Source organism: Bos indicus, chromosome 19, assembly GCF_029378745.1.
Source record: "Bos indicus isolate NIAB-ARS_2022 breed Sahiwal x Tharparkar chromosome 19, NIAB-ARS_B.indTharparkar_mat_pri_1.0, whole genome shotgun sequence".
NCBI classification, from domain to species: Eukaryota; Metazoa; Chordata; class Mammalia; order Artiodactyla; family Bovidae; genus Bos; species Bos indicus.
This window is the reverse complement of record NC_091778.1, coordinates 45,869,785-45,897,012: the sequence shown is the minus strand read 5'-3', so window position 1 is coordinate 45,897,012 and position 27,228 is coordinate 45,869,785. Positions and strand designations below refer to the sequence as shown.

The following is a 27,228-nucleotide window of genomic DNA, read 5'->3' as shown; positions in this document are numbered from 1 at the left end:
TCTGCCTCCGCTGGCTTGAAGTTCATTCTTTGGATGGTCGCGGAAGAGAAGAAACCCTGGACAGCAACTGAAAATCCCTTTTTGGATAAGTGGATGCCGACTGAGACCGCAGAAAATGCAGGTTTGAAAACGTGTTTGATGTCTGGCTGCTGCATTTTGATGACGAACTCAGTCCCAAGGGTAAGTGAGACAGGCCATAACTGCCCCCCTGGGTACCTCTACCCCATACTGGTTTCTGCTGCTCTTTCCGATCTCAGGCACACTCCCTCAAACCTCCAGCAAGCAGGAAGGCAAAGTGCGCAAGCGCACTGTGGACAACGCCCGCCACTGCCGAGCTGTATGTACTTTGTTTCTTAGGAAACAGCCAATCAGCGACCCGGGCAGCGACCAATGGGAAGCGCGGAAGAGTCGACCCGGCTAATTTGAACACGCGGCGCGGGCCGGAGGTTGGCGCGGGTAGGGTACTTGGGGAGGGGGCGATCTCTGGTGGTCCGGGTTTCCGGTCTGCTGCGGCAGGACCCTGCAGCGAGCGGCGACACCAGCGACGGAGAACCGACGAAGGGTAAGCACTGGCCCACGGCTGAGCGGGTTCCGCGGGCCCCTGCGCTCATGTCTGGACTCGCGGACCGACCTCCTGGCGGCGGCGGAAGCCGGAGCCGGGCCTCTGTGCAGTACACAGAGGTGCAGCCTGAAGACCAATCAGGTCCTGAGTGGTGGTCTCCGAACACTGCGTGGGGCGGTGCGGGGAGAAGTCGCTTCCTTAGATGCCTGCAAGGGAGATCTGGACCCTCTGCTTATTTGTACGGGACCTTGACTGGGGCCCGCACGTCTGCACCTCGGCCCAGCGCTCTGTACATCCGCCCTGGGAAAGGTCTTCTTACTCACACGTAAGGAAGAATTGGGTCCTTCCGCGCGCCGGGAGTGGAGACCTGGGACTGCACATCTGTATGGAGTAGCTAAGACCCTCTCTGTACATTTATGCAGAGCTGTTTGCAGAGCTGTGCCAGGGGCCGTAACTTAGTTACTGGGGCACCTAGTAAATATTTGATTGAATAAAGGAAGGAATGAAAGAACGTCTGCATGACAGAACACCAGGCCTTCTGCTGTTGTTTCTAGGATGCCCTTTCTCTTAGCTTTGACTCTTTAATGTACTGAAGTGACACGGAAAACATAAGCTTGGTCTGTCATGGGAAATAGGTTTTTTTGTTTGTTTGTTTTAACTTCAGACTGTGGATCTTCTGGTATCAGGGGGAAATGCCAGTAGGTCATATAAATTCTGATTATGTTGGCTAACATTTATTGACCTACCAGGTTTGAGTTAACCCATTTAATCCTCAAAACAACGCAATGGCATAGATACTTATATTTACATTTTACAGGTTAGGAAGCAGAGAAATTAAGCTTAGCTCCAAGGAGAACATCCACAACATTTTTCTGTATAAGCTTCTCCTGGGTGTTACCCTGCTTTCTCCAGTCTCATCACTATCCTTTCTGGTCACCAAATTCCATGCTTCAAACAACTACCAACATATCCAGTCCTTCTCTGCCTATTTCATGATTGAATTTTTCCACCCTCAGAGAGACTTTAAAGTGTCTCAATTTGTTGCTCTTTATATTTATTATCCAGCCTAGCTCCATTTTTTTTTTACCTTTTTTTTTAAGAAGTATGCAAGTAGCATATATTTAGAGGTATTTATAAAAATTGTCTCTGTCTGGCCACAAAGTGAATCTAAAGAGTTTTCAGAGTACTGTACAAACCATATTCTATTTCCACAAGCAGTTAAGCTTAAGATACAAAAGAAAAAGGAATAAACCCACACTTGGATTTAAAAAAAATTTTTTTAATGACTCAGTCAAATAGGATATCATTATTGTAGTTAAAAATAATTAGCATTAAACAGTGATAATGCCATTTATAAAACTTGGGTGATGCAGTTAAAGAACACTTAGAGGTAAATTTATAGTCTTAAATGCTTACATTAGAATATTTTCTTTTTCAAGCTCAAAGTGAGGCAAATATCCAATTTTAATAAGATAGAACAGAACAACAGAATAAAAGTGTAGAAAATAAAATGAGTTAAGGGCAAAAATTAATGAAATAGAATTTTACTATATAATAGAGATGATTAACTTAGCCAAGAACTGTATCTTTGAAAAGACTAATAAAAAAGCCAGACCTCTGGTAATATTAAGACTAAAGAAAAGAAACATGAAAAAATGACCTTAGGAATTAAAATAGGGACATAACTTTGGCTACTCAAAGATTAAAAGAGAAAGACTTCAGTGGGAACCCTTTTTGATAATGCTTTTGGGCAAATTTCTAAGAAAAACAGCTCACCAAAACTGATTCAAGAAGCTATGAAAATTTTCAACAAACCTAGGACTACTGAAGAAATTTAATTAGTTTAAAAACTACCTTCTATGCCATGCCCTGCGGTGCTAAGTCACTTCAGTCGTGTCCAACTCTGTGCAACCCTATAAACTATAGCTCGCCAGGCTCCTCTGTCCATGGGATTCTTCAAGCAAGAATATTGGAGTGGATTGCCATTCCCTTCTCCAAGAGATCTTCCCCACCCAGGGATCCAACGGGCTGTTTATGTCTAACCTGCACTGGCAGGCAGGTTCTTTACCACTAGCGCCACCTACCTTCAAGCACATTTATAAAACCCACCAAATTCCACCAGAAATATACAGGCATCTAAACAGGAAAGTTATGACCAACCTAGACAGCATATTCAAAAGCAGAGACATTACTTTGCCAACAAAGGTCCGTCTAGTCAAGGCTATGGTTTTTCCAGTGGTCATGTATGGATGTGAGAGCTGGACTGTGAAGAAAGCTGAGTGCTGAAGAATTGATGCTTTTGAACTGTGGTGTTGGAGAAGACTCTTGAGAGTCCCTTGGACTGCAAGGAGATCCACCCAGTCCATTCTGAAGGAGATCAGCCTTGGGATTTCTTTGGAAGGAATGATGCTAAAGCTGAAAGTCCAGTACTCTGGCCACCTCATGCGAAGAGTTGACTTATTGGAAAAGACTCTGATGCTGGGAGGGATTGGGGGCAGGAGCAGAAGGGGACGACAGAGGATGAGATGGCTGGATGGCATCACCGACTCGATGGACGTGAATTTGAGTGAACTCCGGGAGTTGGTGATGGACAGGGAGGCCTGGCGTGCTGCAATTCATGGGGTCGCAAAGAGTCGGACACAACTGAGTGACTGAACTGAACTGAACTGAAACATGTAGAAGGCAATGGCACCCCACTCCAGTACTCTTGCCTGAAAAATCCCATGGACAGAGGAGCCTGGTAGGCTGCAGTCCATGGAGTCACGAAGAGTCGGACACGACTGAGCGACTTCACTTTCACTTTTCACTTTCATGCATTGGAGAAGGAAATGGCAACCCACTCCAGTGTTCTTGCCTGGAGAATCCCAGGGACGGCGGAGCCTGGTGGGCTGCTGTCTATGGGGTCGCACAGAGTCGGACACAACTGAAGTGACTTAGCAGCAGCAGCAAACATGTAAAAACTCTCCCTGAAAAAAAAGAAAACATTTCCAGTCTATTTTGTTATACCAAAAATGAGGCAAAGAAAATTTCAAGTCATTCTCTTTTATAAATGTAGTTGTAAAAATCTGAAATAAGATATTAGTAATCAGAAGCCAACAATGTATTAAAAAAACTACATTATGATCATATTGGATTTATCGCAGGAATGGGAGAATAGTTTAATGCTAGAAGATCTATTCATACAATTTACACATTTACAGATTAAAGGAAAAAAACATATTCCATTAGGCACAAAAGTATAAGTCAATAACCATTTATGTTTTTTTTTAATGGTAAGCTGGAAATAGAGGCGGGCTTCCCTAATAGCTCAACTGGTAAAGAATCCACCTGCAATGCAGGACACCCCAGTTCAATCCCTGGGTTGGGAAGATCCACTAGAGAAGGGATAGGCTACCTACTCCAGTTTTCTTGGGTTTCCTTTGTGGCTCAACTGGTAAAGAATCTGCCTGCAATGCAGGAGACCTGGGTTCAATTCCTGTGTTGGGAAGAGCCCCTGGAGAAGGGAATGGCTGCCCACTCCAGTATTCTGGCCTAGAGAATTCTATGGACTGTATAGTCCATGGGGTCACAAAGTTGGACACGACTGAGAGATCTTCACTTCACTTCAGAAATAGAGGCAAATCTCCTTAAACCAACTAAAAAGTGAAATAATAGGAACATTCCCTATAAAATTGGGAAAGAGACAAGATTGCTCACTATTGCTGCTTTCTTTTTCTTTCAGTCTATATAATTTTACTTATTCAGTTATTTTTGGCTGTGCTGGGTCTTCTTGGTCTTCTTTGCTGTGCAGGCTTTTCTCTAGTCGTGGCAAGCCAGGGCTACCCGCTGGTTGTGGTGCGGTGGCTTGTTTTGTTGCAAAGCACAGTCTCTAGGGCTCAAGGGCTTCAGCAGTTGCAGCACATGGCATTCTATAGTTGCGGCTCCCAGGCTCTAGAGCACAGGCTCGATAGTTGTGGCACAGGGCTTAGTTGCTCTGCAGCATGTGGGAATCTTCCCAGACCAGGGATCGAACCTGTGTCTCCTGCTTTGCCAGGTGGATTCTTTACCACTGAGCCACCAGGGAAGCCCCTATTGCGGCTTTCAAAATTGTACCCAAGGTCCTGGCTAGATAAGAAAAATAAATGTCCTAGCCTGCAAGACAAGAAGAATAAAAAATGATTAGAAAGGAATAAACAAAACTGTCCTTAGTTACAGTTTTGTCTTTTTCAAAAAACAAAAGAACACAGTGCTATCTCTGCACTACCACCCATAGAAAGAAACGGTCACTTTTTCACTAAGGTTAGGGGAAGTGGGACTTGGAAAGGCTCAGGTAGAGGGCAGAACAGCCTTGGATGAAGAGCAGTGCCTCTGATGACAGGACAAAGTCAAGTTCTGGCCTTGCCACTTACCACTGATGTGACAATGTCCTTCCTGAGCCTCAGTTTGCTTTGTAGAGTAGGGATGTAACAATTGTATCAATAACTACAGAATGAGATTGTTGTGAAAGTTAAATGAAACACTTGTAAAGCACTTAGCATAGTGCCTGACACATAGTAAGTACTCAGTAAATGTTAGCTATTATATAATCGTAATTATTTTTAGGCTTTTGGCTTCAGCCTGGTTTTTCTGGCCTTTATTCGTTCATAGGACAAATATTACACAGTGTCTACTGTGTTCTGGATTTGGTTCCGAGTTATCTCGGGGTGCACAGACTGTATCAGCAGAGGGTCCTAATGTCTCGGAGCTTAAGGACAAGAAACACTGTGTTAGAGTTGTGAAGGAGCAATGAAGGGGCCACAACAACTGCTATAAAAGTACAACACCCAAGGATAGGCACCTGCCTTCTGAGCTCCCAGTGTCTGCAGGCAGACCCCCTCAAGTCCTCAAGCATTCTTCTTCAGGGGCTTCTGAGGAGCGTGGGTTTGTTTGTTCTATCCGTCCCTATGATGGTGGGCAGAGGAAGCTACCCTGAAAACAACCGAATTTTGGCTTCCCATCCCCAGCTTGGCAGCAAACTAGCCTCCGGGTTTTAATGAGCTGCCCCGGGTTAGAAACAGGACGTGACTGTGGCTCGCTCAGAACCCTGAAGATCTTATTAAAGAATCATCTCCCTTGTACTTTGGGCTGAAATGCTCTTTCCAACTGAGGATCAAAGCAAACTTGACAAACGTTCTCTCATTAATCTCCCATCCCCCTGGGGCAGGCGCAGATCAGTAGCTGTTCTCTCCAGCTCTCAAAGGGAGACGCTGATGTGACATCCATGAGGTGTGGCTGGTGGAAAGACCTCCCCAGCAGTCAGAGGCCAAAGCAGAGACCAGGACCCAGGTGTCCTGACTGGGGCCATGCCGGTGTCACCCTCCCCCTCCCCACCTCCTACCCCACGCCCCCAGCGCTTTCTCCGTAAGAAGGAAAACATCTCTTTAGGCAAACAGCCTGCCTCGCTGGCCCTCAGGAGGCGGAGAGGAGAGAACTGCAAAGGTTAGGCGCACTCTGCTGCCAGTGCCCTTTTTAATTTCCTGCTTTGAATGTGACGCTGCTCTGTGGTTCCTCCTCAGCTAATACCCTCTCCACGGGGAGCTGGGACTGGCCTTAAGGCAGCCAGTATAGACTCAGACTGTGGGACCAGGCACCCTCTGCCTTCACTTGCCTGGTCACAGGAGTGAGGTTCCTAGGAATTTCCTGGCAGTCCAGTGGTTAGGACTCTGTGCTTTCACTGCCAAGGGCTCAGGTTCGATCCCTGGTCAGGGTACTAAGATCCTGCAAGCTGTGTGGTGAAACCGAAAAAAAGTGAAGTTCCCTGGAGGAACTTCACATGCGAGGATAGGAAACAGGCATTCTGAGTGTCGAAAATTAGGTCCAGTCCATTTATCTGAAAGTGTTTGCAGAAGGCATAATGCTAGTTACATGAAAGGGATTATAATTATCATACAAACATAAGGGACCATTACAACAATGTAAGCATGAGAGCATAGTATATAATGTCATTACGAGGCAGTGTAGCAGGCTCTATGGCCAGACTGCCTGGGTTGGAACCAGGATTCATCACTCACTACCACTGGGATCTTGGGCAAGTTGTTTAACCCTTTCTGTCTCAATTTTGTCCTTGAAAAATGACTGAGAATGGTATCTATTAGGACTTACCTGGCAGTTCAGCAGTTAAGACTCCCTGCTTGCACTGTGAGGTTTCAATCCCCTGGTCTGGAAACAAAGATGCCTCATGCTGCCAGGTGTGGCCCAAAAGTAAAAAACAGATAAATAATAATAATAGTATCTATCTTGTGGGGTCACAACAGGGTCGAAAGGAGATGAAAAGTGTAAGGTGTCTAGAACAGTTCCTGAGTGGACACTTACCTATTATGTTTGTTATTGTGATGGCCTGATGGCTGAGACAGGAATAGAATTAATTCAACTCAGAAAGATAATCATTGGTTGACATCTGTGTTCTGTGTGGGGAAGAAGTTGGGAAGTTTAGGGGTGAAGGACAAGCGTTTGAAGTCAACTCGGTTCTGCCTCATCCCCCAAGGAAAACATGAGTTGTTGGCCGGAGTATTAGGTGAAATCCCACGTTTCTTTGCTGCATGACCTTGGTAATGGTGACCCGTTGGCAGAACCTACTCTTTCCTAGGAAAGCATTCATCTATTCCTATCCCCTCAACCTCGAACAGCTCCCCCCTGCCCCCACCACCTTTTCTTATCCCTGTTAATATATTCCTAGACTTGAGCTGGACTTTTCCAGGAATATCTGTGATTCCTGCATTCCAGAAATTCCATCTTTACCCTTGGTAGGCTGGCTTGAAGGAGAAATGAAAAAAGCACACAGGAAGGTCTGAGGGGAATTCAAGAGGGAATGCATAAATAAGCTTTTGGAATGACTACCAGGCAACATTAGGAAATCTATCCATGTCACCCTGTACAGGCACAGAGAAAGGAGAAACACCGTGTGATCATCTTAGCAAGTGCCAAAAAAGCATTCGATAGAATTTAGCACCCATTCCTAATGGGTAGTGGAGGGTGGGGAACTAAATATAGACGAGCTAAAAATAGAAAGTAACTGTCATTATTTGCAAACTTATCGTCATTTAATTGAAAAACCTAAGAGAATCAATGACAATCTAATAGAACTCATAAGGGAGTTCAACAAGGTGGCCAGATACAAGATCCGCATATACGAGATCCGCATACAGAAATCGGTAGCTTTCCTACGTTCTGGCAAAACGAATTAGAAAATGTAATTTTTAAAAGAGCCTATTTCCAATATAGCAAAGACTGTACAGTAACTATTTGTAAATCTATCAAGAAATTTACAAAATTTATGTGAGGAAAATAATGAAATTTTACTAAAGATTATAAAGTTGTAAATGATGAAAAGAGATACAATATTCCTATATGGAAGACTTCATATTGTAAAGATGCTAATTCTTGTATTAATCTAGAAATTCAAAATAATCTTAGCAGGATTTTTCATAGAACTTCATAAGCTGACTCTAAAATCATATAAAGATAAGCTGCCCAAGAATGTCCAAGAAAAAGAACAGTAAGGTGGTATAGAATCACAATAATTACAACAGTGAGTTACTGCAAAAGGAAAACAGAATGGAGAATCCAGAAACAAATTCATGTTTACATGAGAATTTAGTTATGTTAAATGTGGCATTTAAATTAGTGGAGAATGAATTCACTGTTTAATAAATGATCTTGAGATAATTGCTTGCCATTTGGAAAGAAAAGATATTTAGAAATATTCTCATACCATTCGCACACACAAAAGTAAATTCCATCTGGATAAAGACCTAAATGTAAGAAAGGAAAAGTATTAGAAATATTTTTTAAAAGTGTTTATTACTTTGGGGAAGGACTGTCTTCTTAAATATGACATAATAATAACAAAAGAAGAGGTTGACATATTTGACCATTTGAAAACTGGAAATTTCCAGTATGGCTGGAATAGGATATTTCTTCAAGAATGCGTAGTTGGGGTACTTCCCTGGTGGTTCAGTGGCTGAGACTCTGTGTTCCAATGCAGGCGGCTCAGGTTCAATAGCGGGTCAGGGAGCTGGAGCCCACATGCCACTAAATAGTGTGCGTGCCGCAACTAAACATCCCACGTGCCAAAATGAAGATGGAAGATCCTGCATGCTGCAGCTAAGACCAGGCGCAGCCAAAAAAATAAATAAAAATTTTTAAAAAGAGTACATGATTGATTTGATGCCAAGAATAATATCAAGTAATTTACCACGCCAACCAAATAAAGGAGAAAAAAAGCATATAATCATATCAGGAGATGCTGAAAGAGCATCAGATAAAGTTCTAGATATTCCTGATAACAACTCTGAGTAAAAGTAAGAACAGATGAAATTACTAGTATGATAATGACCTATTTGTCTAAAAGTCGAAAACTAATATCTCTATAAAGCAGTAAAGATCAAGATCCTTTAAGATCAAAAACAAGACAGGGGTGCCTATTTTCATCATTATTATTTAACTCAAGGGAATGCAATAGACAATAAATGAAATATTTAGTATAATCATGGAGAAGAAAGGGTAAAAAAATTATTTTCTGATATACAATTGTGTACTCAGAAAACTCAATAAGCTTTAATAAAAAACAGTTGGAATTAATAAGAGAGTTTGAGGATTGTAGGTAAAAGGCAAATATGTAAAAATCAATCATGTTTTTCCCTACTTGTGTTTACCGCCTGGAAATGGAGATTGGGGAAGGTATTCCATTCATAATAGCAATTAAGTTCATAAAGTACTTGGGAATTATATTAAATAAGAACAATGACATTAAAAAAAAAGAAAATATCTGAATCTACAAAAAATACCTGAACAAATCAAAAGGTAATAGCCATGTTCTTATATGAAAACATCTAATATAAAATAAATATCATATCAGGAGATGCTGATTATTTAATATTAATTAATTAATATTAATTCCAATTGTAATCCCAGCTGGGCTTTTTGAGGGGGAATTGGTTCTGAAATGGAGATGGAATTGATAAAGATAATTCTTAAAGTCAAATAGGAAAAAAATGATTGAAAATAGCCAAGAAAATCATGAAAAAGTAAGCTGGGGGTAGGGTTAGATCTGGCCTTGCTAGAAAAGAAGCAACTGTGGGCACTTCCCTGGTGGTCAGCGGTTCAGACTCCATGTTCCTATTGTGGGTGGCTGGGTTTGACCCCATGTCACAACCGAGACCCACTGTGGTCAAATAAATGAATAAAAAAAAATTTTTTTAAGGAATGGTGTTCCTTTTAAAAGGAACTATTGTGTTGGCATAGGAATAGACAGATTAGTGGAACATAATAGAAAGCCCACCTATACAGTCACCTGGATATGGCAAAGGTGGTATTTCAAGAGAAAAAGAGATGTGCTGTGCTGTTAGTCGCTCAGTCATGTCTGACTCTTTGTGACACCATAGACTGCAGCCCTCCAGACTCCTCTGTCCATGGAAATTCTTCAGGCAAGAATACTGGAGTTACTACACCCTTCTCCAGGGGATCTTCCCAACCCAGGGATTGAACCCAGGTCTCCCACTTTGCAAACGGATTCTTTACCATCTGAGCCACCAGGGAGGCCCAGAAATACTGGAGTAGGTAGCCTGTCCCTTCTCCAGGGGATCTTTCCTACCCAGAAGTCAAACTGGGGTCTCCTGCATTGAAGGCAGATTCTTTACCAGCTGAGCTACCAGGGAAGAAGAAAGATATTTGTTAGTAATTGGTGCTGGCATCAATAATTTTATTCTCTCGAGGTATAAAACGGAGATGAGCTGTAGAGGAGGTGGGAGAAGGCCCCTGAATACTAGACTGAGGAATACCCGGTAAGGCCTGAGTGAGATTGGTCCTCATCTCCATCGCCTCTGTGCCCAGGTGTTGCCATGGTGATGGCGGTGGAGGACAGCATGTTGCGGGTCGTGGTGCGGCTGCGGCCCCCCACTCCGAAGGAGCTGGAGAGTCAGCGGCGGCCTGTGGTTCAGGTGGTAGACGAGCGTGTGCTGGTGTTCGACCCTGAGGAGCCCGATGGGGGCTTCCTTGGCCTGAAATGGGGCAGCGCCCAAGATGGCCCCAGGAAGAAGGGCAAAGACCTGACGTTTGTCTTTGACCGGGTCTTCGGTGAGACGGCCACCCAGCAGGATGTGTTCCAGCACACCACCCACAGCATCCTGGACAGCTTCCTCCAGGGCTACAACTGCTCAGGTGAGCCCGCCTGCCCCTCTGCTGGGCACCAGATGAGGAAGGCTCTGGCCCTGCCTTCTCTGTGGGCCCCTCGCTCAGTCTTCTCTGGTGTGGGGGCCACTCTGCTGGGCCCTGGGGTACAATAGGTCAGACAGAGAGGGTTCCTGCCCTCTGGATGCTTACAGTCTAAAGCAGGGAGAAGACACGTCGCAAAATCACACCTGCAAGTGTGTGCTTATCAGCTGAGCTACATGAAGTGAGGGAAAGAACTGTGGGCTTTCCATAGAGGAAGCTACCCAGGCTGCAGAAGGTGCCCCGAGGAAGGGACGAGCTTCCACCCGTGGTGGAGACCCCTCTGCCTTCAAGTCCACAGGCCTACAGGGGGACCAGGAAAGGACATGGAGAACTCGACAGCTGGGAACGTGGGGGCTGTGGGTGGGTGGGAGCAGTGCAACCATGCATGCGAAAGGAAGCAAAGGGGTTTGGAGGAGGAGAGGGGCTGACCGGATGAAAATGCCCTGGGGGAGCCCTGTCACCACCCTCCTCCCTACTCTGTCCTCTCTAGTGTTTGCCTATGGGGCCACCGGGGCCGGGAAGACACACACCATGCTGGGAAGAGAGAGGGACCCTGGCATCATGTACCTGACCACCATGGAGCTGTACAGAAGACTTGAGGCCTGCCGGGAGGAGAAGAGATTCGAGGTGCTCATCAGCTACCTGGAGGTAGGGCTGTTGGCGCCCCAGGACGGGGCAGCCTCCTCCCTCATTCTCACAACCACCTGAAGAGGGAGTGGGGTGGAGCAGGCAGGAGGGGCAGAGAGTAGGAGGAAGTGGGAGGACGGGGGCCCAGAGGGCAGACACAGCTCCAAGAGAGACTGCGTGTGAACTGACCCTAGTCGTCACGTTACGTCATCTCGCAAGGGTCATTCACCAAGCATGTCTTGTCATTTTCTCTGGCCTGGGAATCCCCCAGCCCCCTAGGGGAGAGACTTCCTGACCAGCCTCTCCACCAGACCCCTCCCTGATTCCTTTCTCCTCAGGTGTACAATGAGCAGATCCACGACCTCCTGGAGCCCAAGGGGCCCCTTGCCATCCGTGAGGACCCCGACAAAGGGGTGGTGGTACAAGGACTTTCCTTCCACCAGGTAAGACTTGGGCTTAGGTGGGACGGGCAGCCCCACTGGTCCTCTGGGATCCCCTCACCAGGCAGTTTGGGGATGTCCTGGATCCTGTCGGGGTGGCAGTGGTGGTAGCATGGGGGTGACGTTGGTTCTGAAGAGTGGCCCTTCTGCTAGGGAAAAGTCCTGGTTGGAGAGACCACAGCCCCCTCCCTTCATGTCTCCTCTGCAGCCAACCTCAGCTGAGCAGCTGCTGGGCATGCTGACCCGGGGGAACCGTAACCGCACGCAGCACCCCACTGATGCCAACGCTACATCCTCCCGCTCCCATGCCATCTTCCAGGTGAGCAGGGGCCACAGGCCAGGACCTGAGTCTGGACTCCTGGTGGCCAGCATCCCCTCACCCCAGCCTTCTGCCCCCAGATCTTCGTGAAGCAGCAGGACCGGATCCCAGGTCTGACCCAGGCCCTTCGCGTGGCCAAGATGAGCCTCATTGACCTGGCAGGCTCAGAGCGGGCGTCCAGCACCCACGCCAAGGGGGAGCGGCTACGGGAGGGAGCCAACATCAACCGCTCGCTGCTGGCCCTCATCAACGTCCTCAACGCCCTGGCGGACGCAAAGGTAAAGTCGCACGGAGTCAGGCTCCTCCCCAGGGCAACAACCCACTGCCAAGGACGAGGGTCCCTCCCTCCAGCCCTGGGTCAAAATTCCCTAGTGGTCCAGTGGTTAGAACTCGGTGCTTTCATTGTAGTGGACCAGGTTCAATCCCTAGTTGGAGAACTAAGATCTTGCAAGCCCAGCAGCTTAGTCAGAAAAAAAAAAACAAAAGCAAAAACAGGGACTTCCCTGGAAGTTTAGTGGCTAAGACTCCACGCTCCCAATGCAGGGGACCTGGGTTCTATCCCTGGTCAGGAAACTAAATCCCGCATGCCACTACCAAGACCCAGTGCAGCCAAATAAATAAATTTTTAAATATATATATAGATACAAATATAAATATCCCCCAAAACCCCAAAGCTACCGAGTCCCGGCCTGGGTCTGTCTAGTCTAGACACTCATTCCACGCCCACCCACTGTCCCCAGGGCCGAAAGTCTCACGTGCCATACCGGGACAGCAAGCTGACCCGCCTCCTCAAGGACTGCATTGGGGGCAACTGCCGAACGGTGATGATCGCTGCCGTCAGCCCCTCCAGCCTGACCTACGAGGACACCTACAACACCCTCAAGTATGCCGACCGCGCCAAGGAGATCAAACTCTCGGTGCGTGCCAGCCAGGACGCCAGCCTGGGGTGGGGGTGTAGTGGTGTCGGGGGAGCCCCCAGACTGGGAAGAGGAGGGGATAGGACCCACCGGCTTCCTCCAGTACCTGGAGCGAGCATTCCCGCAAGGCCCAGAGGAGAGGTGACCCAGTCTTCGTCCTTCAAATACCACAGCGCTGGGATGGTTGAGGCTAAATTATCTCAAGAGGAAAGCAACAGAACGGAGTGGCCGAGTGTCAGCCAGTGATCTTTGTCAGATTTGTTTTTAGCAGCAGGCCCTTATTTTGGTAAAACAACATATAGTGCAGATAGAAGCAGAGTTGCCTGGTTTCCCCTGCCTCCCACAGGGAGCCCTGGGGCTCCCGGATCCACTGCTGCAAAGCCCCTGGGCTGGGGAGAGCGTATGGGTCAGGGAGCCCGGGGTCTCGGGGTCAAACGCAAGCTCTCCTCCTGCTGTATTAGGTGAGCCTCTGGCCTCCCCGTTTCCTCAGTCCTGAGGGTGAGCAGCCGGGGTGTGAGTGAGGTGCCTAGCAGTGTCTGGCCATTGGAAGTAGTTGCCAAAAGCTGCTTTGAATAAACAAACAGATCTCTCCCCTGTGTCCCCACCTCAGCTGAAGAGCAACGTGATCAGCCTGGACTGTCACATCAGCCAGTACGCCACCATCTGCCAGCAGCTCCAGGCTGAGGTGAGGAGCTGCCTGGGGAACTTGACCAGGGGGCAGGGCACTCGGGGGGCAACTCATGGGGGAGGTCGCTCTGCCACCACCCTGCGCTCAGCGGGGGCTCTGAGGGGATGGGCCACTTTGTTCCAGGTGGCCGCCCTGAGGGAGAAGCTCCGGGTGTATGAGGCAGCAGCCCAGGCCCCACCTCACGACGCTCCACGGTCCCCCAAGCCAGGCACTCCGCATCAACCGTGAGTTCTGTCACCCTGTCCTGCCCCGTCCTTTCCCCAGCCTGTGGAGGGCTAGGACTCCTCGATTCTGTTCTGGCACCTGGAGTTAGGGATTCTCATTCAGTGCCCAGCATTCTGATTGTCACCTAGAATGTTCTGTGCTGGAGGAGTAAATCACACCCCAGTCCATATAAGCAGCATCAGCTATTCACAGGAAGGTGCGTTCAGGGGGTGGGTGTCATTGTTTTCTGGGCTTCCCAGGTTGCACTACTGGTAGAGAACCTGCCTGCCAATGCAGGAGATGTAAGAGAAGCAGGTTCGATCCCTGGGTTGGGACGATCTCCTAGAGGAGGGCATGGCAACCGACTCCAGTATTCCTGCCTGGAGAATCCCATGGACAGAGGAAACTGGCGGGCTACAGTCCCCGGGGTCGCAAAGAGTTAGACATGCCTGAAGTGACTTAACGTGCCCACACGTTACCAGAAAATCCTTGACTCCTTCTTCACCCCCAGCTACTACCTACCTGTTACCTGAGCATCCAACCCCTTACAGACTCTGTACCATCTGAAGCCACAGAGATCCTGCCCCTCTCTGCTTTTCCCACTTGCCCCTGCTTCACACCTCGCAAACCTCTCCTTTCCTCCTTAGCCTCCCCAGCTGCCCCTCACCGTCCCATCTCCCCAGCCAGCCCCGCACCCCAGAGCTCCAGCCAGGGTCAGCAGTCCTTCAAGAGGAGAGCCTGGGGTCAGAGGCCCCAGGGGAGAAGGTCGTGGACGGGAACTCCTCAAATAGGGAGCAGCCCCCAGAGGACAAGGATGAAGGCCCGGCCAAGGAGGTAGGGCTTGGAGCTGGTGGGATATTGGAAGAAAATCCCCTCCCCCAACTCGTGGGTCCCTTCAGTCCTGGCTTCTCTGCTTGGATGGCTTATATCTCAGTCATTGGGAGACTTTCAGATTCTGTGCAGGAAGAACTAGTCAGATCCGGTGTGTCTGAAAGCAGGGAGCCTGTGTGTTACCAGAAAGGGAGGAAGAAGGGAGGACCTAAACTGGGAGAGAGAAGGACCCTACTAGGACCAAATCATTCCAGGAGCTGTCATTCCCACTCGTGGAGGATGGGTGGGTTTCAGGAGCTGTGCAGGTAAAACGAGGGAGGCTGCCCTGGGCTCTCTACCTGTGATACTCTTCCTGTCTAGATTCCAACCCAGGTGCCAGAACAGAACCTCAGACACCCATCGCCCAGGTCCCCTGACCTGACCGTGCAGCCCAAGCCAGTCGTGGACCACCTCCCACCACCAAACCTGGACAGGGACCGTTCTAAGCAGTAGGTATCTTCTTGCTCCTCTCCAGAGTCCAAGGCGGGAGGTGATGGGTTCCAGGCCCCCTGGAAGGAGAAAAGTGAAAGTCGCTCAGTCGTTTCTGACTCTTTGCAACCCCACAGACTGTAGCCTGCCAGGCTCCTCTGACCATGGAATTCTCCCTGGAAGGAGTACTGGTGCCAAGCATATCATAGAAGCTCTGTTTGTGTTTTAGTTAAAGAGGCAGGTCTTTATTTTTTTGGCTGTGCTGGGTCTTCATTGCTGCACATGGGCTTTCTCCAGTTGCGGCAAGCAGTGAATATTCTTCATTGCAGAGGTTTCTCTTATTGTGGCTCATGGGCTGTAGAGAGCAGGCTCAGTACTTGCGGTGCACGGGCTTAGTTGCTCCAAGGCATGTGGGATCTTCCTAGATTAGGGATCAAACCCCGTGTCCCCTGCATTGGCAGACAGATTCTTAACCACCACACCAGGGAAGTCCAAGAGGCAAGTCTTTTGTCATCCAGTTGTCCCATACCTGCCGTCAACAATTTGCTATTATCGCCTACTCTGTTTACACAGCAGCCTCTTTATTACTCTGTAGCTGGCAGTTTGACAAGAGGGAAGCAAAACACCAAATTCCATCCAGACAGCTGGCGAATGCCAAGGTAGGGCAGGGCTGCCTGGGGCTGGAGCTATGCTTTCCAGCCTAAGGGCCAAGCTGCCCGTGCTCAGCCAAGAGAAGTTGGGCGGCCGCTGAGGATGGGACGGCCTTCCTGAGTCAGGTGTTCGTCGTCTGTCTCATCGACAGATTGAGGCTATTTCTCCTCAGAAGTAAATACAAACCCAGAGAGAAATGGCTTTTGGACCATTCTTTCCGTGCTTAATAGAGAGGTGCTGCTAGTATTTTCTTCCTTGGCCCCCAGAACATAAATTCTCTGCCACTTAGCTTTGCTGCTGCCAACCCGACACCTCCCTCCACAGCACGCCTCACGCTAGGCAGTGTATTTAAAGCTTCTGGACAGAAGGGCCTGTTTAATTTTATTTCTTGTTGAGGAGTGTCTGTTCCCAACTCAGCAAAAATGCTGCAGCCTGAATAATCAGTGGCTTATTATCTGCCTCCTGCTGCCGACTCCCCAGGGCCCAGGAGTGGCAGGAATGTACTGGCGGGATGCCCCCGGGCCCCCATGGAACAACCACAGGCTGCCACTGATGACTCAGGGTCTCTTGGCCTGGAGTCCCCCGTTGCGAAGACGGGGGACACCAGGGTTCTCATTTCTGCTTTGCCTCTGATTTTGTGGTTTCTGGAAAGTGGCTTCAACTTTGGCTACGATTTGGGCATCACGGTCCAGAGCTAATAATGTTGTTTAGTTGCTAAGTTGTGTCTGACTCTTTTGCTCCCCCATGGACTATAGCCCACCAAGCTCTTCTGTCCATGGGATTTCCCAGGCAGGAATACTGGAGTGGATTACCATTTCCTTCTCCAGGAGATCTTCCCGACCCAAGGATTAAACCTGTGTCTCCTACATTAGGAGGCAGGTTCTTTACCACTGAGCCACCAGGGAAACAGAGCTAATAACAGATACTAATAAAAGTGATGGAAGACCCAAAGTATCAGGGGTTGTGGAACATTCTAGATCCGCAGCCCCTGATACTTGGGAATACCCTAACAACCAGATAATCGAAAATAATTTCACTTTGACTTTAGAATTTAGAATCTTAGACTACTGGGACACTGAGTAGATTTTAGATTTTCCAGTTCAGTGGTTTTTCAGAATTTTTTTTAGCAGCAAAGCCCTGTCTTCAAATGAAATCTTATCCTGAGGTCTAATATGTAGAACAGATAAAGCAGAGCTGTTCCATTAAAAATGTCCTCTGATGGGTTTCTTGAAACCTAAATTGAAAACTCGTGATATAGACCAACTCCCCATTTGCCGGGGCTACAGGACGAGAGGGACGGAGTCAGACCTGGGTCATCTGACAGCCAAGTCAGAGCATTTGTCCCTAGATGCCCACTTTTCTCAGTTGTCTTATTTTTGTATAATTTGTGGCTCAGGCAGATATAGAATGAGTTTCTGCAGTGTCCTTTTTAATTTATATCCTGCCTTCTTTCAAAGGGGCCTGGAGGCTGCTTTATAAAATGAGTTTGGGCTCCCTGTGCACACACTGAGGGCAGAGCTCAGAGATGCCCAGGCAGGTAGTGCTACCCAGGGATAAATGATTGGCCATGAATAATCCCCACTGAGATAATTGTGTTTATTCTTTTATCATAGGTGTGCCTCACAGAAAGAAAATTTGCTTTATTAGAATCTAAATTTATAACACCAATAATCACATTATCCTCGTAATTTCCTTTAAATGGCCCCTCAGTGCATGCAAAGTACATGTTAATACACACACACTCTTTCAGGATCCCAATTGTTAAATAGAAAGTGCAGGCTGAATGCATTTTTGAGGGTCTCCTCAGAACCAAAGATCAAATGGCCTGTCTTATTTAATCTCCTCTTATCCTAATGAGGTAGATGGCATGATTATTATTATTAGAATATAATAATTAGCTAACCTTACAGTGCTGAGTATGTACCAAGTACTCATTAAACACTTTATATCTAAAATAACCCATTTGGGGACTTCGATGGAGTTCAATGGTTAGGACTCTAAATTTTCACTGCTGAGGGTCCGGGGTTCAATTCCTAGTCAGGGAACTAGGATCCCACAAGCTGCCAGGCATGGCCAAAAATTTTAAAAATAACCCATTTCATCTTCCCAGCAATCCTATGAGGTAGCTGCCTGTGTTATCTGCATTTTAGGGATGTGGACACTGAGGGTGCGAGGTGATCCAGGGTCACACAGCTGGGAAGTGTTGGAGCTGGAATTTGAGCTGTTGGTCTGGCTTGAGCCGGCCTCTTCCCTGCGACCTCTCATGGCCCCTGGGAAATGGACTTACTCAAGATCACAGCACTCATAGGTGGCAGAGCTGAGAGGAAACTCAGACGTTCCGAGGCCACCCAGTCCCCTTTCCCCACTTCCCGAGTACCGTCTTTGTCAGGGGACATTTTTAGTGGGTGAAGCCTCCCACCATTACCCACGGTCATCTCCGCCAGCCTTGGTCTTCAGCACAACTGGGAGGGTGATGAGGCTGGCCAGGCGGTCCCGTCAAGGCAGGAGCGGTCCAGTGCTTGTGTGCTGCTCGTGGCCGAGAGAGCTGAGGCAGGGCGGGGACCCCCGTGCCTCTCTTCCAGGTTGGCCCTGAGGGTGCTGTGCCTGGCCCAGCGCCAGTATTCCCTGCTCCAAGCAGCCAACCTCCTGACCCCCGACATGGTCACAGAATTTGAGACTTTGCAGCAGCTGGTGCGAGAGGAAAACGCTGGGCCTGGAGGGGAGGCTTCTGGGGAGCCTGGCCCAGCCAGGAAGGCACCTCTGGCTCAAGAGCTGCGTTCAGAGTCAAGTAAGTCTCAGCCCTGCTCTGCTTCCTTCTGCCAAGGGGTGGCCACAGCCCCAGATGCATGGTTTGATGGGAGGCTGGACCCCTGGGATCATGGGCATCTGCACAGAGAGGCCCAGGAGTCACGCAGACCTGAGGAGTCAGGCGCTCCTGCCTGTCTCCTGTCTCCCCAGATTCTAGAAACTCTTCTTCCTTCAACCCCTGATCCCTCTCCGCACCCTCCTCCTCTCTGCCCAGAATCTGCAGGATACTCGGGCCCTGTAACTCGGACCATGGCAAGGCAACTGAGTGGCCTCACACACACTCTGGGGGTCCCACCTGGGCCAGACTGCACTCCACCCCAGGCATCTCGGGAGGCCACAGAGAAGAAGAGGAGGAGACCGAGCCCCTCGGAGCCAGACAGCCCCCCGGCCCCAAAACTGGGGACCAAGCGCCAGCGCCAGTCCCTCCTGCCCTGCCTGAGGAGGGGGACCCTGCCTGAGGCTCGGCTTCCATGTGGGCCCAGCACCCCCACGGGGAAGAGGGCCCCCTCTCCCTGCCCATCCCCTCGCTTCTGCCCAGCTACTGTCATCAAAAGCCGGGTGCCCCTGGGCCCTTCCGCTCTGCAGAACTGCTCCACTCCTCTGCCCCTGCCCTCTCGGGACCTCAATGCCACCTTTGACCTCTCCGAGGAGCCCCTTGCAAAACTGGGCTTCCACGAATGCATTGGCTGGGACAGTGTGCCCCAGGAGCTGAACAGGCTGGATCAGCCCTTCATCCCCAGGTGAGTCTCCCTTCCAGCCTCCCAACAGGGGATAAGGGGTCAGCAAGCGCCAGAGGTGCTATCAAAGGGAAGAGGAGACAGTCTGCTCTTGGAGTTGACTCTATGACTCTCTCCCTTTGATCTGACCAGCATCCTGGCCCAGGGGAGCAGAGGATGAGTTTCTGTCGAGGCATGGCTTCTCTTGGGGGTTCTGCCTTGTCTGTCTATACTTCAGAGCTACCAGCTCTGTGCTGGTTTGTGACATGCCCACAGTAGCTCACAGAAGCCCCCTGCCAGCAGGGAGTAGGAACTAACCCGGGATGCCCACCCCACTGCATCACTCAGGCCTGGCCTGAGTTCTGTGTTCCTCTGAGAAATGCCTGTTTCCACCGCTTCCACCCCAGATCCAGCCCAGCATCTGGAACTGGGAAGGGAGGGGAATCCTGAGAAAACTTTATTCGGCGTTTTCGGGTGGAAAGCTGCTTTCCCCCTTGCCCTCTGCCCACATGGAAGGGCGGGGGAGCAGTAGCCAGCTCAGGACCACAAACATGCTGCAGACTAACCTGGACTCGAACAGGCTGCAGACTAACCTGGACTCAGGAGGCCAAGGGTGGCAGGCTGCCCACTACCCCCCATCCCTCCCACAGCCCGAACCCTCCTCTCGGTAACAAGCTCAGAGCCAGGCAGGTGGAAGGGTGAAACTGTCTGAACTCCAGTTCCCTGGACACGCCACAAACTGACACCTGGATGTTCTCCCAGAACAGGGCTGTCACTCAGCTGTCAGCCGAGGCCGAGTGGGGCAGGGAGAGGAATCCGCCTCCTAGGAGAAGGGAACCTCAGAGGTCATCCCGTCCACCCTCCCAGCCCCACCAGCCTGGGTGCCGGAGGGGGGAGTGGCCAGCACCCATTTCTGGTTCCCTTCTGATCCCTTTGTCTCCCTCCCTCCCCAGCGCCCCCATGCCCCTGTTCACCATGAAGGGCCCCAAGCCAGCATCTTCCTTCTCTGGGACCTCAGCCCGCAAGAAGAGGCGCGCTGTGAGGTGAGGTTGAGGGGATGTGTGGGGTGGAGGCAGAGAAAGAGCTTTTACCAGGGCAGCAGATGCCCAGGCAAACTACAGGCCCTGCGTGTGTGTGTGTGTGTGTGTGTGTGTGTGTGTGTGTGTGTGTGTGTGTGTGTGTGTGTGTGTGTGTGTGGACCCCTTGGAGCCAGTAGTGTGGGGGTCTTGTGAGCAGGGCCAGCGACTGATGGTCTGACTGAGGGTCCCAGGTTCCTGCTATTATGGGATTATACTAGAGGTGGGTGTCTCCCTCCTTTGGTAAAGGCTGCGGGACCCCTCTCCATGAGGGAGACATGCTCGCTGGATAACCCAGGCAGTGGACTGCCCACCCCTCACCTCTACTTCCCTTCCAAACCCCACTCATCTCCCCTTCCTTTTGATGCCCAGTCTCCCCCTCCTCCCAAGGCTCGGTGTCTAGCTCTCACCACCACCACCCATCCCCCCACCCCTCCATAGTCCACAGACTTGGCTGTGACCTTCCCACCCTCCTTCCTTGCTTCCTTCCTTCCCCCCCGACTACAGTTCCTCCATCTCCCGCTCACTGGGAGTTGCCCGAGGCCGCAGCCGCATTGCCCGCCTTCCCAGCACCACCTTGAAGAGGCCAGCTGGGCCCCTGGCAATCCCAGGTGACTGGCATTTGGGAGCAGGATGGTCTGGGCCACAGTGGCAGATGGAGACAAGAAGTATGGAGGGGACAGGGTGGGCCGAGACCCGGGTGAGAGGAGGGCCTAGGGTCCTTCTAAGCACCTCAGGGACGCTGGTAGGAGGGGAGACATGGGTTTTGGGGTGGGGGAAGGGAATGGTGGGAGGTAGCCTCATTTTCTCTTTCCTCCCGACCTCCCCTCATCCAACTGGCCTGCAGAGCCCCCCTCCAGTCCCCACTACCCTGGAAACCAGAAGAACCAGGAGGAACTGATGGGGGTTACGGGGGCGCTGTCAGCTGGGAGCTGCTCCATCAAGGTGTCCTGACCACCTGGCCCCTCTTGGTCCCTGGAGCCGCCTGCATCAGGAGCCCTGACCTGCCTTCCTGGCTCAGAGCAATTAACGCCAACACCCTCTTCCTTTATTAACAGTCCTCCCCCAGCCGTTCATTCTGCTACTCACCCTCTTTATTAATCTCTTGTTACACTCAGCTTCTCAGCATGTATATATTCATTTGTGAGTGTTAACGTGTTGCTATTTGAAAGGGTGCTGCCATCATTCCCCCTCGTTTATAATGCCGTCCAGGCAGGAAGCTAGCTATGGGGGGCTTTGTGTCCTACCCTCTTTCCCCCACCTCCCACCCCCCCATCTAACACAGGGCTCTGTGCAGTGGAGGAGGGGTGAGCATGGGAAGAGGAGCAGATGGGGGAGAGTCCCAGCTTGGCTCTTCCTGGCTTTTAGAGAAAGGCCTCTTCAGCCCCATCCCCCAAGCCTGAAGCAAGAGCCCAGCCCCTTGCAGCAGTCCTAACGATGATAATGGTGCCTTGATTTCCAAATGAAAAGAGTTGATCATTCTTACCCTATTGTAAACAGAATATACACTCAGTATAAGAAGTGTAAACCTTAATGCTACCACCTCGATGTAAGAGCTATTGATTCTTGGGTTTATATCCTCTCATCCTTTATTTCTGCATATATACACCCACATATATATAGGTGGATATATATATTTTTTATTATAATGATCAATAAACCATCTCCATCCTTGGTGTGTGTTTTTCTCTGTATACCTAGATAGAATAGCAACCTCTTCTGACTCTTTAAGGCCTCAACAAACTTTATTTTTTTGGCTGTGCGGCCTAGGGAGATGTGGGATCTTAGTGCCCCGATCAGGGATCGAACCCTTGCCCCACTGCAGTGGCAGTGCAGAGTCTTAACCACTGAACTGCCAGAGAAGTCCCGAAACAATCTTTTTTTTTTTTTTTTAGAAGCATCTGGGTATAAAAACATCCCCATTGTGCCTCCTTTTGCACCCTTCTGGGTGGGACCTGCCCCTTATTCTGCAGCAGCACCTGCTACTAAAGGTCTCTCTTGGCGAGTGAAGGTGTGATCGTACTTGAAGGCTCATTCTATCCTCCTACAGCCTGGGTGTGGGTTGCCCAGAGCTCCACCATCAGGGAGAGCATTTCAGTGGTCCCCAGGTCTTAGTAAGACTCCAGGCTGAGCCCCCACCTGCTTGAACCCACCACAGTCCTCCTCCCTCTAGCTCCAAAAGTCCACTCCCCGTGTCATCCGTGGCTCTCCTCTCCACTCATTCGGATTGCGACAGTTCAACCCAAGTTTACCTCTGTCTCCCCAGGAAGACGTGGCTGACTGCATGAATGAATAGCGTAAACAAAATTACAGGAATCTTGTGTTTAAATTGCTTCTGAAAACAAACATGTTAAAGGCATTTAGCACTTTGTGAGTAGTGTGTAAATAATGCCGCTAATTTCAAACTGCTCTGGGGGTGCCTCCTCCCCTTTTACCTGGGGCACCCCTCCTCGCTCAGTTTCCATGCCTTTTTGGAGGAGCAGAGCATGCAAAGGGGTACCCTGCATTCCTACTGGCTGCAGGCAGCTCACAACTTCACGACCTTACGCGGTATAATGAGGAAATGGACAGAAAGGTTAACAAAACCTGCCCGAAGTTAGATGGCCAAGTGGCAGCTTCAGGACTCAGACCGGGGTCTGGTTGGAGCTATGCATGACACTGAGCTGCTTCCCTTTAGAAGTGAGCAGACATTTCTTTCCGCGAGCCAGGGATTTCCTCCTCTCCAATTAGTCTTAATGAGTTTTTTCCCCCTGTGTGCCATGTCCCACAGAAGCAGTCACTGCCTCACATCTGGACCCCCCAGCGGCCTGGTGTGCCGCCTTGACCTCAGGAGGCCTCGCTTCCTGCTGGTTGGATCGACATAGAATAACTTCTGCATTTCCTGGGGCCCTCACATACATTATCTCACTTGATCATCACCATCACCCCTGCCAGTGCAGAGGCAGAGAGCAAAGCAGCTGGTAACCAGGGCCAGGAGGGCAAGCTTCGCACAACAGGCTCCGTTGCAGGAGGCTGAAGTCACTTGGGCTGGGGGCCGCTCACAGCGGGAAGAGGCCACTCTTGACAAGGTTGTTCTGCAGCCGACCATTTGCTAGGCAAACACTCGTGGCTCCGTGGTGCAAAATGTGCTCTTGGGTGACCCATTAAATGTACAAAGACTCCGCTGATGGAGTTAAGCACGTGGGCTCCTGATCTCAATCACGGGGTCGGGCTGAGGTGTCTAGCTCACAAGGCGGCAGCCTGGCTGGTTCAGGGAGCTGGCAGAGGCTAGTGGGTTGGGGACAGCAAGCTCACAGCCAGCTCCCAGCTGACCTCCGTAGGCAGCGATGACACTCGGAGATCGGATTGTTCCATGAGAGGCGGCAATCGATGGCTCCCCCATCTGCTGCCCTAAGGCCCCCTCCCGCTTCAACCTGCCAGCCTTGGCAGGGAGGGGGACCTTGCTCTACTTCAGGGAGTTTAGAAGTTCTCTCTTTCCCTGATCTTCACAGCCACCCCAGGCCCCGCAGTGCAGGTCTGGGTCCCACCCAAGGGCACAAATTCCTGCCCCAGTTCAGAGACCCAGGCTCAGTGCCAGGAGCTGCAGACACAGAACAACATGAGTCAGGATGGAGTCCTTGTCACCTGTGCATCAGCTCCAACCTCCATCAGTATCAGGACCTGTCAGGAGGGAGGGACTGGGCTTTTCCCACTGGGTCCTCCCCACACCCAGCCATTGCCTTGGTACCCACAGGGAACTTCATCACTGCATGGGGATCCTCCTTGGCAGCTGCAAAACTCAGGCATCCTGCCTCCTAGACCCCTCCTCATCAGTCTTCAGACTCCCAGAATGTTCCTTTGGCTCTTAGCCTAAGTTTGGGGGATCCTGGTTCCTAGATAGAATCTAGGTCCTAGCTGTCTTCCCCTTCTCCATGTTTTTTTTGTGACTAGGGACCAGCAGGCCTTGGGATGGAGTTTGGGGGGGGGGGGTAGGGGGTAGGGAGGAACCAGTCATGCCAGGAACCTGGAGACCATGGCTGTGTCTTCCAGCTCATCCTGGGGCTCTCCCCAGCTTGCCCACAGTGCTGCCCTCCTAGCTCATCCTGTCCATTTGGAAGACCACTGGATTGGAAATAACACGCTGCCTGCCAGCCCTCTCCTCCCTCCAGGGACACATCTGGTCTCCGCCTCTCACTCTCAAAGGGACGCAGTCAGCCAGGGAGATGGAAGGGAGCATGGAGCAGAGCAGATCAAGGAAAGCAATTAGAGAGCTGGTCTCAGAGTTAGAGGCTGGGAGGTGGGGGGCAGGCTGGAGCAGGCCCTGGCTAGGTGGGGAGATGGGGCAGAGAAGGGCCCAAACTTATTAACCCTAAAGCAGCAGGCTGGCCCCTGGGTCTGTGAAGGTGAATGAGCTGATGCCTCCGAAGGCTGAGGGACCAGAGAAGAGAAGGGAAAGGAGTCTAGGTGTTCAGCTGAGAACCCTTCTGCAGCCACAGGAGTTGGATGCTTCTAACCTGCAGGGCAAGGCTGGGCACAGGCTCAGGATGGGAGAAGGAACCATCCCTGGCCCAAGGCAGCCGTCCTCCAAAAGAAGGATATCACCTGCCCTCGAAGCTCCCAGCTGACAGTGAACCATAGATCCTCTGATCAGAAGGCTCCCACCCAAGGAGAGAGACGGCTTCTGTCTGTGGTTGCCTGAGTCTGAAGTCTGATGAAGACATAGATATAGCACTGGGAAGACCCCATCTACTGGGAGCCTTGTCCTTGGGAAGCCTCAGGTTCAAGTGTAGAAGAGACCCATCCCCATGGGAGATGTTGACACACCAAGAGGTTCTCAAGCCAATGGAACTATGGGTCTCAAGTCCACAAGGTCTGGGAAAGGGCAAAGATGGAAGGATAGAGCCCACTGGGGGAGTCAGGGAGATGAGAAAGCAGGGTGGGAAACAGCCTCTATTCAGTCTCCGCTAGGACAGTGGGACCTAACTCTCACATGTTCCCTGGGAGACCCAAAGCTATAAACAGCTAGTGGTCTGGTGGTGAAGAATGCTGACTCCCACCTTCTCTTCACTGGCTGCCACCACCTCCCACATCCTGTCCACACTGCCGTTTGTGGGGTGCCCCTGCCCACATGCTGTCCCTGCTCCAACCCCAATGGAGTCGACAGGACATGGCAGCTCCCCTAGAAGACCCAGCTCCCACCCGTCCAGGCCCACCCCATCAGAGATGTGCTAACATGGAAACAGGTAAAGCACTTGGTGCATGCGTGCTAAGTCACTTCAGTTGTGTCTGACTCTTTGCGACCCTATGGACTGTAGCCTGCCGGGCTCCTCTGTCCATGGAATTTTCCAGGCAAGACTGCTGGAGTGGGTTGCCATTTCCTCCTCCAGGGGATCTTCCCAACCCAGGGATCGAACTCGTGTCTCAGGCACCTCCTGCATTGGCAGGTGAGTTCTTTATCACTAGCGCCACCCAGGAAGCCCCTGGTAGGTGTTATTAAATGGAAGCTAGGATTTGTCAAGCACTTGCTGTGTCTGGCTTTCACTGATAGTTTTTCTTACAACTACCTTGGAAGTAAGTTTGTCTAGACCTCATTATAGAGGTGTGGAAATGGAGACTCAAAGAAGGTTCCTGAGTCATCCAGAATCATACAGCTATTGAATGGCCTTGCTCTCTCCCCTAGAGGGCGCTGCCAGAGCAGTCAGAGGCAATTCTAGTGACCCCTCTTTTAGAGGTTTTAGAAAGCCTGGTGCACTTAGGGGTTTTAGAAAGCCTGAGACCAGCTTTCTTCCTGCCTCCAAAGGACTATGGCCACCAGGCTGCTCAGATCTGGGCAGCTCAGCACTGCCATCTAGTGATCACTCAGTTCCCTTCCTCAGGGATGGGTCCCCAAGTGCATGGATTCTGACAAGGGGTTGGCCAGAGACCCATGTTCCCTCCATCCCACTCATGAGGCCTGCCAACCACCATGCTGTGTCAGGCACTGGGAGAGCAGCAGGGAGTCAGTGGGCAGCAGTCGAGGGACAAAAGGGCCCCTTGAATTGGAGGCTGGCAAATTTGGAACATGCTGGGCACCTTCTGTGTGGGTGGAGGCCAGGTGGAGGGTTGATCTGTCCTGGAAGGTATTTGGGCTGTAGATAGGTCATCCTGGAAGATTCTGATGTAGAGGATGGGCATAGTGAGTGGGAGGTCATCTTGTCCCTGACTCAGCTTGAATTGTCCCCGACTCAGCTTGAATTGTCCCCAACTCAGCTTGAAATAGGACCTGATTTGGCTGAAAGCTGTGGGGAGGGGTGTCCAGGCGTCCTCTTCCCAGAGCCAGCATCATTCTTCTGTCCAGTCCAGAAGGCCATCCAGGGACTGGCCTGAGGCTTTGGATGACGAGGCTTCCAAAGATTAGGGAAGCAGGAGAGGAGGTGCCATGGAGAATGGGGCTGCAGCCAGACTGGGAGAAGGCGAGTAGAGGTAGAGGCTGGGAGCTATGTCTACCTGGAGCAAATGTGCATCACAGTATAATCTAGAACAAAGAGAGAGAGGGGACAGAACTGTGCAACAATAGGGCCTGGTTACATCCATGCACGAGCTTCCCTGGTGGCTCAGATAGTAAAGAATCTGCCTGCAATTCAGGAGACAGACCTGGGTTTGATCCCTGGCTTGGGGAGATCCTCTGGAGAAGGGAATGGCTACCTACTCCAGTATTCTTGCCTGGAGAATC

The 27,228-nt window shown here is 50.4% G+C and overlaps 1 protein-coding gene across 1 annotated transcript; it reads left to right on the top strand.

The window, feature by feature from the left end:
* The first annotated feature begins 409 nt into the window (after positions 1-409).
* Positions 410-22,229, top strand: KIF18B (kinesin family member 18B). The gene is made up of 16 exons (XM_019982605.2): positions 410-562; positions 10,412-10,738; positions 11,283-11,440; positions 11,758-11,862; positions 12,068-12,178; positions 12,259-12,456; positions 12,919-13,095; positions 13,706-13,780; positions 13,907-14,007; positions 14,635-14,821; positions 15,179-15,306; positions 18,520-18,725; positions 18,960-19,485; positions 20,415-20,504; positions 21,045-21,148; positions 21,385-22,229. The coding sequence occupies exons 2-16, from the start codon at positions 10,420-10,422 to the stop codon at positions 21,489-21,491; spliced, it is 2,592 nt and encodes an 863-aa protein (XP_019838164.1). The 5' UTR covers positions 410-562; positions 10,412-10,419; the 3' UTR covers positions 21,492-22,229.
* Positions 22,230-27,228: the final 4,999 nt, after the last annotated feature.